This window comes from Cavia porcellus, unplaced genomic scaffold (assembly GCF_034190915.1).
Source record: "Cavia porcellus strain 051 isolate PalLab524CR breed Dunkin Hartley unplaced genomic scaffold, mCavPor4.1 scaffold_6, whole genome shotgun sequence".
Taxonomy (NCBI): Eukaryota; Metazoa; Chordata; class Mammalia; order Rodentia; family Caviidae; genus Cavia; species Cavia porcellus.
In genome coordinates, this window is record NW_026947489.1 from 62,030,698 (window position 1) to 62,048,740 (window position 18,043).

The following is an 18,043-nucleotide window of genomic DNA, read 5'->3' on the forward strand; positions in this document are numbered from 1 at the left end:
GTAGGATAAGATAATAAATCCATAGGACCAAGCATCTCAATTAACATGGACTGTGCTCTCCAAGGGTTCAGAGATAGTCTACATCTTTTTTAGACAAGTGCTTTCCCATGACTTGGCATGTTTTGAGTTTTCCTAGGTCACAATCTTGCAATATGTAGATAACATACTGTTATGTGCCCCCTCGGAAGAGCTCTAAAGCCAGAACACTTGTGCTTTGCTATATTTTCTAGCAGACAAAGGTTATAAGGTCTCTAAATCTAAGGCACAACTTTGCTGTCTTGAGATATATTTAGGTCTCATTATATCCAAAGGGATCTGAAGGCTAGGAAAAAAATTAAACCCATTTGCTCCTTCCCACAGCCCAAAACTCTTAAATAGTTAAAGGGGATTCCTAGGAGTTACGGGTTTTTGCCACCTTTAGATACCCAGCTATGGGAAGATTATACAACCCTTCTATCAACTTATAAAAGACTCAGAGGGCTGGGGATTTAGCTCAGTTGCAAGCAGGCAGTCGTGAGTTCTATCCCTGTTACCGATAAAAACGAAAAAGACAAAAAAAAAAAAAAATTAAAAAAAAAAAAAAAGATCCAGGACCTGCTCAACAGCCTATAGGGTACCTGAGCCATGAATTAGATATTATAGCTAAGGGATGGCCTGCTTGCTTCAGAGCCATGGCAGCCATGGCTCTCATATTGCCAGAGGCAGCCAAATTGACTTTAGGCAAGGATTTCATTGTATGTACACTTCACCATGTGGCAGGACTCCTTTCTTCTAAGGGAAGTCTGGCTGTCTGGCAACTGATTTCTTAAATACCAGACTCTACTAATAGAAGGGCCAGCCATTCAAATAAAGTCATACTCTTATTAAATCCCTCCACCTTCTTGCTAGAACAGGAGGAAAAAATTGAGATTGATATACACGACTGTGAACAGGTAATTCTTCATACAGATGCCGCCAGAAAAGACTTTTTAGACACCCTGCTTACTGACACAGATTTAACCCTCTTCTGTGATGACAGTGGAAAGTAAAAAAAAGACAGGATATGCAATGGTAACTTTACACCATACTCTTAAAAGCACCTCACTTGCACCTGGAACTAGTGTTCAGCTAGCAGAGCTCATAGCTTTGACCAGAGCCTTACAACTTAGGAAGGGACAAAAGGTCAATATTTATACTGACTCTATGTATGCTCTCCTAGTATTACATGCTCATGCAGCCATATGAGAAGAAAGAAATTACCTAACAGTCAATGAATCGCCTATAAAATATAAGGAGATAGATGATCTTTTATTACAGGCTAGCCTTCAAAATTGGATGGCATTAGATGTTCTAACAGCAGCAGCACAGAGGGTCACTTGTGCAATTGTAAAAAGTGAATGCTGTGTATACATTCTTGATTCTTCTGCTAATGTCTCAGTAGCTATTCAAGATATTAGATAACAAATCAATGACATGTCAGATTCTTAAATTTCCTGGACTTTATTCTTATCAGAATTAATTCTAGTTCCTCTTGTAGAAATTTGTTAACTATACTCCTAATTGTCTTACTGATTTTGCTCTTTGGCCCATACATGCTTAACTATTTCTTTGGCTTTGTCTCCTCCAGACTTAAAAGTTGTGCACATATCTAAGATGAAAATGCCTGGTGTTTATTGAGGGCCTCTAGAAAGGATTTCTGCAGAAGTACCTCGGACTGTCATTCAAAAATTGTGACCCTGTTTAGCCTGAAGAAGTTTGTGATCGGTCATTGCTCGTTATCCCCTCATGGCAGTTCTGGTTACTGCCTCAGAGTGGGGGATTGTTGCAGGCAGCTGAGCTAGTTAAAAATATTATAGGCAGTGAGATAGGGCTAAGGTCCTCAATAGAGCCAGTGCAAACACCCGGCAGCTGCTGGGGAAGCTGATGCCTCCTGCTATGGACCATGCCTCAAGACAAAAGACCATACAAATACACCAATATCCTGGGATTGATACCCAAAATAGGTAGAATCCCCCAGGAGAGTCACAGCTCTGTAAGAATGCCTGCTTTCTATGTGATTCCCTTCCCCATTTGTCCCTAATGTAACCAATTTTACCTGAACTATTGATCTTATTGGCTAACTGGTTATGCCCCACCTTATGCCCATCTGCTTGTGAGTTCCCAGTCTTCCCCCACCTTGAAGTCATGGTTTTTTAAGTCCCTGGAAAAGACAGAGTCCTTGGTAACCCGCTTAGGACCACTTCTGTCTCACTTCAGACAGAAGCTTTCTTTCTCTCAATAAGTATATTCCGGGGCTGGGGATTTAGCTCAGCAGCATAAGCACCTGAGTGAGCATATGATCGTGAGTTCGATCCCTGGTACCGGTAAAAATACAAAAAAAAAAAAAAAATTCTACTCTTCCCCCCCACCAAAAAGAAAATAACCAAAGTATGCTATATGCATGTAGCAATGTGCCAGAACAAAACCAATTATTCTTAGTACCATAAGTAGGAACTAACAAAATTTTAAGAAAAAAGAAGTAATGATAAGCCTGAGGCCCATTTTTCTTTCCTTTTTTGTCTTTTTGAGGCAAGGTTTCACTATGCAGTTCAGGTTGGCCTTAAACTTACTTTCTAGCCCAGACTGGCCTCGAACTCACAGTAATCTTCCTGCTTAGTCTCTTGAGTGCTAGGATTACAAGTGTGTAATATCTTGATGGGCCAGTGGCTCTGCAGGCCTCCTGACTCAAGGGCCTGGCAATGCAGAGGTAAAGGGCATTCCAGACCTGGGATCCCCTGACAGCTGGGTAGTGACTAGAGTGCTTAGGCTATGGGGCTGAATCCCTCTTCATTCCTGAGTTCTCTAGAAAAAAAGAAAAAAAAAAAAAAAAAGGAAGCAGAAATGAGTAGTGGGAGTATAGGCACTGCTGACATCCCTATGTCCCTGGAGACACTCCCATCCCTATGGGCTGGAGTTTGAGATGAGGGATCTGCTCAGCATAGTCCCAACCAGCCAAGACAGGAAAGACCACGCTCATCAGTGTGACCAAAAGTATAGACAACCAAAAGTCCATCAACAGACAATAGACTATTCAAGGAAATAGTTGTAAAAGCAAGGACTTATGAAGATAAGTCCAACATGCTAAGTGAGAGGAGCTTTCTTTGAAGGCCACAGGGTTTGGGATCCCAAACGTGCTTTGGAGCAACTAGCAGATAGGCATGACCAGGAAGGAGGGAGGGAGAAAGGAGAGTGACTGGCAATGGTTATATGTTGGGAGCCACAAATTATAAACTGAGTCTCGGGGATGCTAAGCTTGTCCTTGTCCTTTTCCTGCCTTTTGAGCCAGACTGCAACATGGAAACTCTCCATTCTTCCCTGGTCACAGCTCAAGCCCTCGGGCTAGTGACTGCTCTGGAGCTCAGAAGAGGAAGGCGAGACCTGCTGGACACAATGGGAAAATTTTGGTTTCCTCCTGAACTCCCTGTCTCATCCTATCCTTGCAAGAATGCTTTGTTCTTCTTCCTAGTCCGTAGTAGTGCCCATTACTATTCCCAGAAACACTACCGTCACTTGGCTCCTATTTTCAAATAGCAGACATGACACAGGGATTTATCTAGTGCTGTCTAGTTGCCTTATTAAACACTTGTTCAATACAAGTTTTCAGATTTTGTTTTCTTCAGGTAGACCACCTTATATCAGAAAATGATTTTCCCTGCCAGTAAAATTTATAATCTATTTCTTTTCATATTCAATCACCCAGGAGTTCCAGAACACCACCAAATACATGCAGACTTCTTGGCCTATGTTCCACTTTTATACTCCATTTTTTTTCTCATAATTTTGCTACAGATAGTTGTGCTGTTTCAATAGTATTATTTATTATAATTTTCAGGACACTATTCTTTAGTCTGTACTGGGACTTGACATAGGTATTTAGCCTTCCTTAGGTGGAAACTTATTAAAACTAATGGATGTATACTCTCAAACTTTTTTTTTTTACCGGTACCGGGGATTGAACTCACGACCACCTGCTTGCAAGGCAGGTGCTTATGCTGCTGAGCTAAGCCCCCAGTCCCCTCTCTCAAACTTTTAATCTTTATTTACTTCTGAAACAGGGTGTTGTTAGGCAGCTGAGGCAAGGCTTGAACTCACTATCCTCCTGCTTCAGCCTCCCAAATGCTGGGATCATAGGTGTAAGTCTCTTTCCCCAGCTTGGTCGCTTAAACTTTATGCACCGTATAGTCAGTTTGCTTTGACAATCACACATCAGGAACAACCATCAGGAAAACTTTTTTCTTTTTGATCATCAGGTAAACATTTAAACAATACAGAATCTCTGTCCCTGGGTGTTCACAATCCAGGCAGGAAAATTCTAACTTGTAACTGTGTAAAGCAAGCATAATGATAAGGTACCTGCAGGAAGACCACTCGAGAATGAAGCTGGTAGAACTCAGGAGAGGGTGACTTCATGGTGGAAAGTGCAGGGAGGGCAGGACAGGTGGGGTTGTGAAGCTGCTGCAATGGCCATGTGGGGAGTCTGACAGTAAGGGACTAATAAAGAGATCTGCTTGGCCAGTCTCAGGGCCTTGTGAGCTGTAGTGTGCTGCTGGTCTTTATTCTAAGAGAAGTGGACAACAGCAGAGTGACAGGTTAGACCCCCCTGGCTGCTGGTGGAAAACAGGAATAAAAGAGCAGGGCGAAATGCCAAAACTGGGCTTAACGGTGTTGAGAGGCTGGATCATGGTTCAGGCTCCACAGACGGTGGTGGAAGTGGAGGCCCTCTCAGTGGGTGTCCACTTACTCATTATCTGTGCAGGGACTGAGTGGCAGCAAGGTCTCTAGCTCTAGCACTTCAAAAGACAGCAAACGACAGAGCATGGACACCGACATACCCAGATAGCCAGGTGTCACAGAGACTGGGAGCTCAGAGGAGGGTGTGTACAGGAGAGCAAGTTCATAGCATACCAATGGCATGAAGAACCAGAATAAAACGGAACAGAAACATTGTACTGCTCCAGTAGTTAGTCTGGATACAAAAAAAGCCAATAAAAGATGTTCTTGAGACATGGCTAGTAACACATAAGAATATTTAAAAAGGACTGGGGTGAAGTGTGTGTAGAGCATTTGTCTAGCATGTGCAGGCCCTGGGTTCCAGCCCCAGAATCACAAAACAGAGAGGAAAGAGTAAGGCATAAAGGTCAAGGAAGTCTGGGTTTGAGTAGGAGTGAAGAAGCGGTTTCACGTGCTGAGCTGCTAAGGAAAGACTGTGAAGTGTCCACTCGCGGGTGTGGTGGGTATCAGCAGTGTAACACCCTGGCACTCACGCCCCTCTGTGGGCTCCAGTCTTCAGATGCCGGCCTCCACTGCAGGGTTGATCATGGCTCTGATACACCAGAGCTTTACTGCTTGCTCATCCCAACCTTGCAGAAGAGCTGCTTTCAAAACCCAAAGTCTGCTACGCTAAGCAGGAGAGTCAAACTAAGATGGAAATGAGCAAAGACAGAAAATGCACTGCAAACAAATGCATTTCAGGCAGTGAATACACATGGCAAACGATAACAACTTTCCAAAACTATTTGGTCCACATGGAAAATTTCATGTCAAAAGTAAGAAAGAAAAACACATCACAAGTTAACCAATGTAAAATCTTTATTGAATAAATACATGCACTTCCATGTAAAGTTAGTTAAGCAAAAGAACATTCTGGGGCTGAAATGCTCTGCTTCCCCGCTTTGCAGTGGGCAAGCGGCTTGCACTGCAGTGCACACAGCACAGACACCAAACACACACTGTCCACGTCTGCCCAGGATCTTGACAGGACTAGCATCCAGACCAGAATGCAGCCCCCAGGCTGCATCTGTTCAGTCTGGAATTCAAAACCACCACCTTTGGACTGTAAGGCACAGGGTAAACAAACCGCATGTGCAAGCCAACAACAGCTTCACTTCAGATTCATCTAAGGTAATTTTCTCTCCATTGGTTTTGGCTCAAAGTAGAAATGTAAGTTCCCTTTTCCTAGACAAGCCATTATTAAAACTAAAAGCCACATTCTGAGGACAAAACAAGACGTCTTCTTCACCAGGCCCCTGAAATGCTGAGCACACCCTGAAGGTAATATGCAGTCTTCCCCACATAGTTCACACAGGGCTGGCCGGCTCTTTTAGAGAGGATTGAGCGTTTGCGGGTAGGAACCTTGTGCCCAGATCCTTGGGGACAATCTGCTGGTCTCACTGCACCCCAGGTTAGTTTACTATGTGCTCAGCTGCTTTCTGTGGGCTCTGCATCCTGAACTATGTCCACCATGCCTAACTGTTTAACTTATAAAGTACTGCACTACATGAAGTATGCACTGAGCAGACCAGGCCATCTGGGTGCCAACCCTAGATATTTAGGGCATTGGAAAAATTATTGGCATCATAAAATTTCAATGAGTGTTCTTTTTTATAGACTTTGAGAGAAACCTTTCAATATACCTATTTTTAAAAAAAAAATTTATAAAAAGCTATTAGGATGAACACCTGAATTTGATAAAATACTATCCTTCTGCTACTAAAATGCCATAGGTAAATACTTTATGTGCATATATGTTCACATGTGCATGTGCATGGCACACTCATAAACTACTCGCAGAATAAACAATCTTGTATACTTACTGGAAATGACTTCTAGAGAGGCCTCAGAGAAAAATGTCCGTAAAAGGGGACAGTGAGATTGTACTGGTCCTTATGACTATGTACAATGTGTTATGAAGCTACAGACATCACTATAAATAAATCCATGGCACATAAAACAATTTTGAATGAAATGTAATATGCTTGATGGAGGGAGTGTGTGGAAGTAACAATCAGTGCTCGCCACAGGCACTTTGGTATGTTTGGTCACAGGAGCTACCCAATGTTGTTCAGCTTTAGTTACAAAGCTGTATTTCCCTGTATGTGTGTACACGTCATATAAGTTCTCACAGCTAAGGAAGCCCTTTCTCTTACTGCAGCTTAAAAAGCATAATGAAGCCTCTTTCTGTGCATACTTTGCTTATAGAGATGCACAGCTTATAATACTGCTACACAGCCTCACCTCATACGCAGTTTTGGGGACACTTAAATATATAACACATGCGTTTAATAACCTATAAAGACGACATCAAAATGAAAACTGTAGAACAATACACTGATAATAAGGTCAGTCATGGCATAAAATGAAGCAATACAGGAAGGCCCAGCAGGCACCACAGGCAGCAGGACAGAGCCAGGTCCCAGCAGGCCTGCCACAGCAGCAGTGTGTGGTTTTATGTATAGGACATGACACCTGGCAAGTGAACAGCTACCAGTTTTTAGTGCAATATTCTCCCTAGTCACCTCAATGTCAGGATGCTCCACCTAAAATGACACCGTGCACCTTTGCTGTTAGCAGCGGGGGAAATGCTGGTAACCAAGCAGGCTGGACCTGCTGTGCCAAATGCTTGCCTGAGAAGGTGGAGGGGCTGTCCCTGCCTTTGGAGGCATCACAGGTGCCTCTCTTACTACTTCACTGACTGTTACCACAATCAGTGAAATAAGCTGAAGATACTTCTTTTTAGGTAAGAAACTCCAATCAGTACACATGACTTGTGAACCATGACAATCCCCTGGATGTTTTATACCACTCAGTCACACAGCGTGTTTCCTCGTAAGCCCTTTACTTGACTTCCCAATAATACACCTTTACATTTATGAAAACGTTAAGTTTGAATACTTTTCCTAATAGGCAGAAATATACTAATGTCTACTGATCTTTCTACTTTTTCCTTTTAAAAAGAAACATCACAAAATAGGTCACTGAGAATGTTTTGCTGTAAAGACGAAAATGAGTATTTGCCGTAAGAATTCAATTAAGTTTAAGAAGAAAATATGTATTTCTTTGATCCACTTTCTTCTGAGTCCAAATTAGCATGTAAAGATTATTAAAAAAATAGTCTATTTACATGGCACGGTGTACCACAGTGCTGTACAAACAAGGCAGCAATGCAGAGTCCAGACATAGGCTTCCCAATGGGCACAGCTGACCACACGGTGCTGCACACACAGAAGCTGGCCAAGCCTGGAGGAAATCCAACATAAGAAGCCAACAATAATATTGGCCAAATTTGCCTAAAATGCCAAGAGTTTTTATAAAATTAAGGTATATATTTTATATATATATAGCTAAATACACAAAATTATAAAAATAACATTGGTACATCTGCGAGTGGAGGTGGGTAGGGTGGTCACTGAGGAGGGCACTTCACATCCAGCATGGCTACGTCACCACTTGGGGTCTCGTCCCATCCTCCGTGAGATCATACCTGAGAAGCACAGAGAACACAGCAGAAGGGTCAGGTTTATAGCACGGTGTTGGACACACACCCAGCACCTAGCCCTGCCACTCCCTGGAGTACAGACATACTCACCACTGGGTCCAGCCCTTGGCGAGCTCTTCAGATGCCAGAGCCACCAGCACCTGAGGAAAGAGAGGGGCTCACTGCAATGGGCTGAGGAGCTTCTTTTAGGTCTGCTGCCCGCCTAACCATGTCCTGTCTTAACTAGCAATATGCAGTTCCCTTTTCTCTGAGACTCAGTGTTTATTCTTTTCTACCTTTAGGATTCATTTGTGGTAGCAGCGGGGGAAATGCTGGTAACCAAGCATCTCTTGACTGTAATCAAGAGATTCTGCCTGTCTTCAGCAGTTATAAAATTAAGTCATCATGAACATCAGTGGATACAGTCCCTGGGTGTGGCCTGACACTGTCAAGGGCAGTGCTGCTGAGATGGTTTGCGCCTGGTGCTGCTGACAACACACGCAGGGCTACTGTGCAGCACTCTTCTCCCTGGCTGGACACTGATCTGCATGGCTAAGGAAGACAGAATCTTACTGAAAAGGTAGTGGTGAACATGGACAGAGGCAAGCTGAGCACCTGCTGGAGAGAGCAGTAGAACCAGTGGGGGAAGTGGGCTGTGTGAAACGTTTTTCCTTAGTGTTTTTACAGTGTAATATTGAATGAAAATGTAAAAGCTTGAAAATCAATCTTTTTCCAACTCAAGGTTCCTAGCATCAGAATAATGAATAAGCCAATAATATGAATACATAAAAATCAACAAGAGCAACTTACAATATCTCCAGAGTGAACCACCAAGTCTTGGCACATTATGTTACTAACAAGCCCTAACCGCAGAGTAAGCCCACCCTTTCTGCTAATGTAGGGAGTGCAAGGTGCAGTAGGGTGTGAGGATTTCTTCATGCTTACTTTGCCAAGAAGCCCTTTATCTTTGGACAGGAAGCCGCCACTGTTCTTCACAGCTACATCCAGCGTTCTCCTCTGCACCTCAGGGAGTGATACGTTGAAATCAAAGCTGAAAGGAACCAAGGAACTTTCTCTGTAATACTGTATTGTGTCTTCTTTTAACTAAGAATGGCATTTCTACCGATAAGATAATTTCAAAGATTCAGTGTTTTTCCTTATAAAGTCAGGTCCTCCTTTTATGTGGGTAGAGGTTTGCTCTTAAAGTTACTGGAGTGGAAACACAGTGGGCAGCACCTTTATAGGCAAGACGGAGCTGAACCAACAAACTCTCATTTACTGTTTGCAAAATGCTGTCAAAGAAAACAACGTACACATCTTTTTTTTTGGTATTGGGGATTGAACTTATGACCTCGTGCTTGCCAAGCATGCCCCTGTGCCACTGAACTAAACCCTCAGCCTGAGGACAACATCTGAACAGACCATGGTCTGAGGATGGTTGGAGTCATCACACTGACCCTACCAGAAGTTCCAGCCTCTACCAAGCTGGAACACTCAAGAGAGTTACAAAATGTAGTATCATAACTTTTGCACTGATTATTTGTGTAAAATATAGTCATTTTTGACAAGCTATATTTGATACACTATGGGTCTGTATTTGAGATATTATGTTACTGTGAAACAGATCCCCTCCACAGTTTGTAACCTGGATTTATTATGTTCAGCATTCTCGAGAGAAGTTCAAAATGGTTACTTATTTTAGTAAGTATACATGCCCAACACTGGCTGTGGCTCTGCCATCTGTACTTCTTGGCAGAGCAGTGGTACTGTGCTGGCCTCTGAGGACAGGCTTCTCAGCCAGGGAGTATCTGTTATACCTCTGGTCGAACACAGGGTTTAATGTCTTCTTTGACACGTGAGTTTTCCTCCTTCCTGACCTCCTCTTGTCTGGTAATAAATACATGCGGACATATGGATCAGAACCGTCTTCTGAGAAAGCGATGAGATTTCTTGTAACACAGACCAGAAAAGACTAGGTATCAGAATTTAGGAAAATAAGAGCACTGTCACGTTCAAATTTGCTGTATTAAGTTTTGATTTCAAATATGTCTGCACACAAGGAAGCAACAACAGAGCTGGGGTCTAGCTCAGTGGTGGAGCTCTTGTCTGTCATACACGAGTCCCTGGGTTCCTAGCATCTGTGTGTTTGTGTGTGTATGCTTGGAGGTGACAAGGGCCAGTGAGGAATAACTGATATCAAGTTCTGCGAGGTCTTCCCCATTTCTGCCTATTGGTCTTTCTCCCAAGAGACGATCTGACTCCATTTCCAGAGTCCAGAGTTCAGGGGAGAGTCCAGGTCCTTGCTCTTCTTCTAACATGTCTTTCCATCATATTTCAACTGGTTTCTTCCAATGATGAAACAGGAGTCAGGCTTTGGCCAAGCAAACTATCCCCCTGTGTGGCATCCTGTTCCTTTGATGCCTGCCTGGCTCTTCACCTTCACCCATTCTGCACAAGACCTACCTCCACCAAGCCTGCCCTGCTCTCTTCCTAGGACGCCAGGAACGTGCCAGACAAGGTCCAGGACTCATTCCTACGGGCGCTCTAGGCTCTGCACTGACTGGTGACCAGCAGGCCTGGTGGGTATGTGTTGCTGGGCACTCTTCAAGGCCTCTCAGAGCAATCGTCTCAAAGGCAAGAACACACGAGGAGTGCCACGATCACTAAATTGAACTCTTATGTTTACTAATTTTATTTTCCTATGTTTTCTAGAGTTTTATCTTTTTTTTTTTTTAAGTCAGGGTCTCACTGTGTAGTTCAGGTTGGGCTTCAATTCACTATGTAGCCCTGGTAACCTTCACCTTGTGGTGTGATATCTTCCTACCTCAGCCTGCCAAGTGCTGTGATTATGGCGTGCACTACCATGCCTGGATCCTACAGGTTTTTAATAAACTCTAAATATTTATATGATATATTAAGCAATTGCTAAAACAGAGAAGGAACACAGCCCATACCATCATCCTTAATATAAATTAAATTAATATAAATTAAATTTATATAAATTAAATATAAATTAAAGCAACACAGTCATCCCACTTAAGACTAAAATTACAAATCAGCATACCAGAGTAGCTAAATTGTTTCTTGTGACTGTGAGAGAAAACGTATACTCATACCCTTGCAGTATCTATATTAACTCCTATGCTCTTTGTTGAAAGACTAGTATAATAAATATAATAAACCCCAAAACCTTTTGATCTAAATTTTCTTTCTTTTTTTTTTTTGTCTTTTTTCTTTTTATCGGTATCAGGGATCGAACTCATGACTGCCTGCTTGCAAGGCAGGTGCTTATGACGCTGAGCTAAATCCCCAGCCTTGATTCAAATTTTCCTACTTCTGGAAATTAAATCACAAAAATACTTCAAAAAAAGTTCAACACCATATTACATTAATACAGATAATCTAAACATCCAACAATAAAGTATATTATACACTTGGTTAAATTACATTATAACAATTCAAGGGAGCATTATAACATGGTTAGGAATACAATAGAAATGTTCATGAAGTAATAAGAACAAAAAAGGAGTAAGTTATTTACTAAGATTTTATAGTGGAAAACATAAGATTTTAAAGGGTAGTAGAGAAAGGCCAGAATCTAGACTCTAACACAAGACGTGAATATGGTACACACGCATGTGTCTGTGGGTACCACAGGGAGACGCATGTGTTTGTGAGAGGGCGGAAAGAGTGGTGATTTTCTCAGAACTCTCTTTAACACTGCTGCCCTTAAAAAAAAAAAAAAATTTGAATAGCTCATGTTAGGTTTTCCAGCTTCACCATAGACTGGGGAAACCTTTATTTTCTTTAACAACTTCAAACTGTTTTTCCATACATTTCTGTGTACTAAAAATAACCTAGTAAATGCATTATTAATGCTGGGCATGGTGGCACATGTCTGTAATCCCAGAAATTGGGAGGCTGAGGCAGGACTGTTGTGATTTCATGGCAAACCTAGTCTACTCAGAGTGACCTTGTCTCAAAAAAAAAAAAGTATTATTAATAAGAGCAAAAATGTTCTTTACTTTGCTACTTCTTTTGAGAAGATATAATATTCTAATGTAAGTCAAGAAGGCAGAGATTCTTCCCCTAAAACTGCCACATGATAAAACTAACTCTCCAGACACAAAGGGGAAACATGTGACACCCTGAAGTACACTACTTTTATCCGTCTGCTCTGCACGGCAGTTGGAGAGACTTGGTGTGAAGGAGCAGCACACGGGCTCCCAGCGCTGTGGGAAGCAGGCCGAGCTGCTCTGCTCTTCCAGGGAAGCCCCACATGGGAAGCCTGGCTGGCCTGGGATCAGGGCAGCACTGAGCGATGCGCTGCAATTCTGAGGCAGAGGCTGCGCCTGCTCACCTGCAGGAGTGCACCACCACGATGAGCTTGTTTCTCTGCGAGCTGTGCCGGATGGTGAGCTGGACCTGCCCCAGTGGGGACTGCCCGAGCATCGTGCCACTGTGGGAGACAGACAGAGCAGAAGTCACCAGGCAAGTCTGGACACAACACACACAGCGGGGTAACACACACCAATCTCGGCAGAAAGGAGTGAGATTACCCACGGACTTAACCATAATGTGAAACTCTCGTCTAAGTAGAACTGAAGTTGAATTTCACTCAAGGATTCAATACAACTTAATTCTTCAAAACTAAGAGTTCTTTAGTAAGAACCCAAAGTAAAAGGAGACAGGGCTCTCCCTGGACACTGCTCTGTGGCCTTAGCTCAGCAGTGTCCACATTGGCCATCATCAGCCCTGTCCCCCTCTACGAGCCCCAGTGCACCCTCCCTCTACCCTCTGCTTGGGAAGCAGGTTCTGGGACAGTGACTATGCTCAGTATCCCCCACGGTAGTTCAGCTAATCCCCAAACTGTGCTCCTGACAAAAGGTGGTTTCACACTGAAAACTGTGTCCTTTCAAGAGAAGAGACCAAATTTCCCCAAAAACTTGGATATGAAAAAGAACTAAAGAAAAACTGTACACAATCAGAGAGGGCCTCACAGACACGAGCACAGCCACTCTGCCTCCTGGTGTTCCCCTGACCACCAGGCACCTTAGCCTCCAATTCCATTTTTACTTCTTCACCATGCAACACACTTCTTCTAACAACAAGCACGAATAACAGTTTCAAAGACCATTTTACCTCTACCTACAGCAAGTGTCAGCATCTGTGGCTTGTGATCACTACACGCCATTATCAAGGAAACCATAAACAAATCTACGGATCATGGAGCTCAACTAAGAAACCATCACTGACACCTGAAGACAGACAAACAGGGACCCTAATCCACATGAAAGAAGAGGGCCAGTCCTCCTACTGCCAAGAAGAGTCATGCCTTCTGCCAGCCCTTCTTTGTCCCACACACAGAGTGGACAGTCACCCTTTGTGCCTATCTTCCTGGCATGAGGGGAGGTCCTTAGCAGCTTCACAGCTCTAAGCCTCTTGCCATTTTCATGTGTGATACCTCTTGCTCCAGATGTTTTTTCCTTTATTTAAAATTTTTTTAAACAGTGGCAAAGTTTATTCAAGAAAATGAAGTGAAGAGTAGGAGAGAAACTGGCTATGCAGAGCAGGCTTGGGCTGAGTAAAAATAGGATAAAAGAAGAAATAAAAGCACACGCTACATCTGGGAAACACACCATGGCTATTATGGAAAACTATAATAGCCCTTTTTAGGTTTTTGAGACAGGATCTTGCTGTGTGATTCAGACTGGCCTTGAACTTGCAGTGATGCTCTTGCCACAGCTTCCTAAGTATTGGAGTTAACTGTGTACACCACCATACCTGGTGACGGGTTTTATTTTGAAAGCCAAAGACTCAGAAAAACAGTAACACAACCTGAAGGTTTTCTAGCTAACTTAAAGTGGTATCTTCTTCCCCTCAAAGGTCAGAGATGAACTCTGCCCATGTTAACAACAACCCTCAAGGGTATGGGGTTAACAACAGCCCTGTGGCACGTAGGATCTGAATTCTGTGTTAACCACAGCTCCTGGCTTATGTCACAAATTCTGTGTTAACAGCCCCTGCAGTATGTGGAAGATGACTTCTATTGGTGTTCACAGCAACCCCTGCAGCATGTTGGTCATCTCCCTGACTGTGACAAATAAAACAGAGAGCATGCAATTACTTCTCGAGCTGTCGCAGTCTTTGTCGCAGCTCCTGGGTAGCAATAGGCAGAGATATATCTGAAGCAATGCTAGGTGTGGGTTCTTTGATGGAGGCATGGGTTGGCGAGGCCAGGAGGCTGGAGGTGCTTCTGCCCAGGTCACGCTGGGCTGGAGGGCTGGCCTCAGGGGGCTGGGCCTTTTCTTCTGTACCAGGCTTATCTGCAGCTCCAATGACAGGTGTGGAGGGAGCTGTGCTGCTGCTACTGGCGGCTGAAGATGCAGACACTTGAGACTTGACAAGCATTTTCCTCCCATCTTTGGAAATGGAGGGTCGCTTTACTTGAGCTGAATGTTGGTGGTCTGCAGGCCTTTCTTGCTTTTGGAGATGGAGCACCTAGGGGTGGAGATAAACAAGCACTGAAATCAGCGACAGACACTGGCAACACCCTGACACTGGATTATCTCCAAGGATTTCTTTAAAACTGGGCTCCAAACATTAAAAAAAGTCTCATCTATTCAGCTATTTAATTATTAAAATAATATTGTTGTTGTGTTGTTTTTGTCTTTTTCCTTTTTATTGGTACCGAGGATCGAACTCACGACTGCCTGCTTGCAAGGCAGGCGCTTATGCCGCTGAGCTAAATCCCCAGCACTATTAAAGTAATATTATAGTAAAAAAGTTTAGAAAAATTTTAAATCCTTTTAAAGGACTCAACACCTTCTCAATATGAGCACTACTTCGTGTTGCTCTATGCTCCTCTATTCACATATATTCCTACTCAGTTGTGAGACAATGTTTTCCCCACAGAAGCCTGCTGATCACAAAGTCCTCACAGAAGGGTAAATCCCTTGCTCTACACAAGAGTGTGCTAGGAACTCTAGAGCAAGGAAGAATGTCTAGAAACCCTCTTCTCCAGCAGGGTTACCTCCATTAGCAAAGTGGTGCGGGACAAGCAGGACAGCCACACTGTGGAGCCCCAGGCTGAAGTGGCAGGCAGTGCATCTGGGGTTATGACTGTGAGCAGAGTCTATGCTCGGCCAGCGAAGATGGCCTGAGGACCTTTTCTGCTTCATAACATAAAGCAGCAATAAACATCTTTTCATTCTGTGGCCTCCTCACATTTTGCATTATTAGCAAAAATCAGACATTAGGAAAAAGGAATATTAGTGCAAAGGCCAGCAGGGTCTGTGGCTTGGGGATACTGCAGTCCTTTAGGTTGTGCCAGTAACTAGAGCCCTAGCAAGGTGCAAGGACACCACTTCCACTGCACACTCAGCAGACTGAGTCCATCTAGGTTCTACCCTTGTAGGCTCTTAGTAAACCCTCTCCTCTGAACAACCTTGCTTCCGTACAGTCTGCTCGCACACCACTGCCCATGTCTATGCATCACATGGCACGCTGACTGGGTTAGAACAGCAAGCCAGCCTCCCTTCTCATCCCACCCTGACCAGTGCACTGGGATGGGGAGAGCCAGATGGTACCCGGAGGGCGATCTTCATCTTCAAGGTGCTGTTGGGCCCTGAGTTGCTGAGGTGGAAGCGCTGGTTCACAGTCATGTCCTCACTCGCCAGTAGCTGACTGAGCGGGATCCTCAGGGTTCCTAGACTGCACTGGTGCTGCTCATCTTTGACCTGCCGAATCCAGCCAGGGTGGAAAACATATTTAGCTCAGAGACTACAGAAAATGTAGAAAAGTACAAAAATTGTCTTTTACAAAGTATTTTTAAAAGAACCTAAAGATATTTTAGCTATATTCCTTATCCCCAACTGGGGACTAAACCCAGGGAGCACAGAGCTACATTTTAAGAAATTTAAGACACGGTCCTGCTAAGCTGCCCAAGCTGGCCTGGAATGTCACCATTTTCCGACTCAGCCTCTAGAGTAGCTGGCATAGGTATGTGCCATCACAACTGGCCCCAGCCATATTTTTTAAAATACTGTTTTCATAAATGACCACTCATCAGGAAACTTCCTCAGCAAGATAAAACAGTGTCACAAGCAGAATGTCTCTGACACACATGTCTTCATTTGCTCATGACAAAGCTACGATGAACACAACAAAGAATATTATGTTTTATCCTTCTGTTATAAGCAACCTAAGCTAGGAGGTAAAAGACATGTGTAGTGATGTGTGCTACTGGTGACATTTACGTATGGATAAAATACATTTCTAAGTATCTTTTAAGCCTTCTCTGTTCAAAGTCTATATGGTTGCTTCAAACATTTATAGTATCTTCTTTAAATGCATGGTAATTTCTTTATCATGAGTAATAGTAACCTTCAGCATTGGCTTTGTTTTCACAGACTTGCAAACAAGTACCACCCTCACCCCATCCCTTTAGGGGATCAACTTATCTGGAGAAACACAGGCTGTGATGGTAGCTATGGAAGTGAAGTGCAACTGGATGCCTGTGGTGCTTTGGTGTTTCACTAACAATGCAGGGGTAGGGTCAGTGGTCATGGGTTCAGAGGATAGCAGTATGCAGTAAGGCATCTGGGGGGAGCTCCTTCTGAGGGTTGCAGCCATTGTTGATTCCCTATAGTCTTGTTTTGAGGTCCTATATCATTTACATTGTTTTGTAGGGTTGGGTTTTATTCTCTTTTGTTTATGTCAAATCTGATGGCAGGAGAAGCTATCTCAAGGCTAGCAAGATACATTATGGTAGCAATTTTGAATTTACTATTGGCTTGTTTAAAGTCCTTTATTGCATTCACTGTTTTGTTTTTATTGTTTCTATTCTATCCTGTTTCATTTGATTTTTACTATGTATGAAGTCATCTGTAGCTATTTTGAAGACATCAAGAGGCATTATGGTAACTATTGTTGATTTCATAATCTTTTGAAATACTATATCTCTTATACAGTTTTGATTGGTTTTATTGTTTTATCCTCATTTAGAAAATGAATAAAAGATCCTGTCTCAAAAATAAAGCAAAGCAAAACAAAAAAACCCTATAATCATATAAGCAATTTTAAATGAAATAATTATGATGATATTCATAATTCTCAAAAGTTATTTTTGAAATTCAAGATCCAGTAAGTACAGACTATTTTAAGTATTTATGGAAGAGGCCCAGTATGTGGTGCACGCTTATAATCTCAGCACTCGGGAGGCTGAGGCAGAGGGTCACCAAGTTGGAGGCCAGCCTGGGATTTATGGTGAGTTTAAGGTCAGTCTAAATATAAACTAATTAATGAGACTGTCTCAAAAACAAAACAAAGCAAAACAAAACAAAATAATTTAAGAAGAAAAAATTAGCTAGGTAAAATCAAATGATTTTGTACAAAATAAGACATTATAATATAAAGCAACAAACAGGAACAAGGACACAGGGTGTGGCTGCCAGCAGCTGGGTATTCAGCACTCTTTGCTCACATTTGTTTAAAGGTATTCTGGATACATGAGGTAAAAACATACTGAAAGGAATAACAGACAGAGTCACAGACACCAGCACAGATTCACGTTCCATGCTTTCAATCCCTGACACAGAAGATAGCTGGGAAAACCACAAGGAGACAGAGGACCCAGGCAGTACTGCCACCACCCACCATGCCTGTGTCCAGCAGCAGGAGGCACTTTCTGGATATGTTCAGGAGGGACCAAGAGGGACAACACCAGGTCCCCAAACCAGTCTCATGTCAAGTGTGTACTCTGAATACTAC

General features: G+C 43.0%; 1 protein-coding gene across 4 annotated transcripts in view; it reads right to left on the reverse strand.

The window, feature by feature from the left end:
* Positions 1-5,589: 5,589 nt before the first annotated feature.
* The window catches only part of Esyt2 (extended synaptotagmin 2), a 78,857-nt gene continuing 66,403 nt past the window's right edge, over positions 5,590-18,043 (reverse strand). For all 4 annotated transcript variants that reach the window (XM_063250859.1, XM_063250858.1, XM_063250860.1 and 1 more), the window contains 7 exons: positions 15,862-16,011; positions 14,400-14,773; positions 12,633-12,731; positions 10,090-10,221; positions 9,218-9,323; positions 8,384-8,433; positions 5,590-8,278 (listed from right to left, as the gene is read on the reverse strand). In XM_063250859.1, coding sequence (XP_063106929.1) covers positions 8,233-8,278; positions 8,384-8,433; positions 9,218-9,323; positions 10,090-10,221; positions 12,633-12,731; positions 14,400-14,773; positions 15,862-16,011 — 957 coding nt within the window. In that variant the 3' untranslated portion in view covers positions 5,590-8,232. The remainder of the gene's footprint in view (positions 8,279-8,383; positions 8,434-9,217; positions 9,324-10,089; positions 10,222-12,632; positions 12,732-14,399; positions 14,774-15,861; positions 16,012-18,043) is intronic.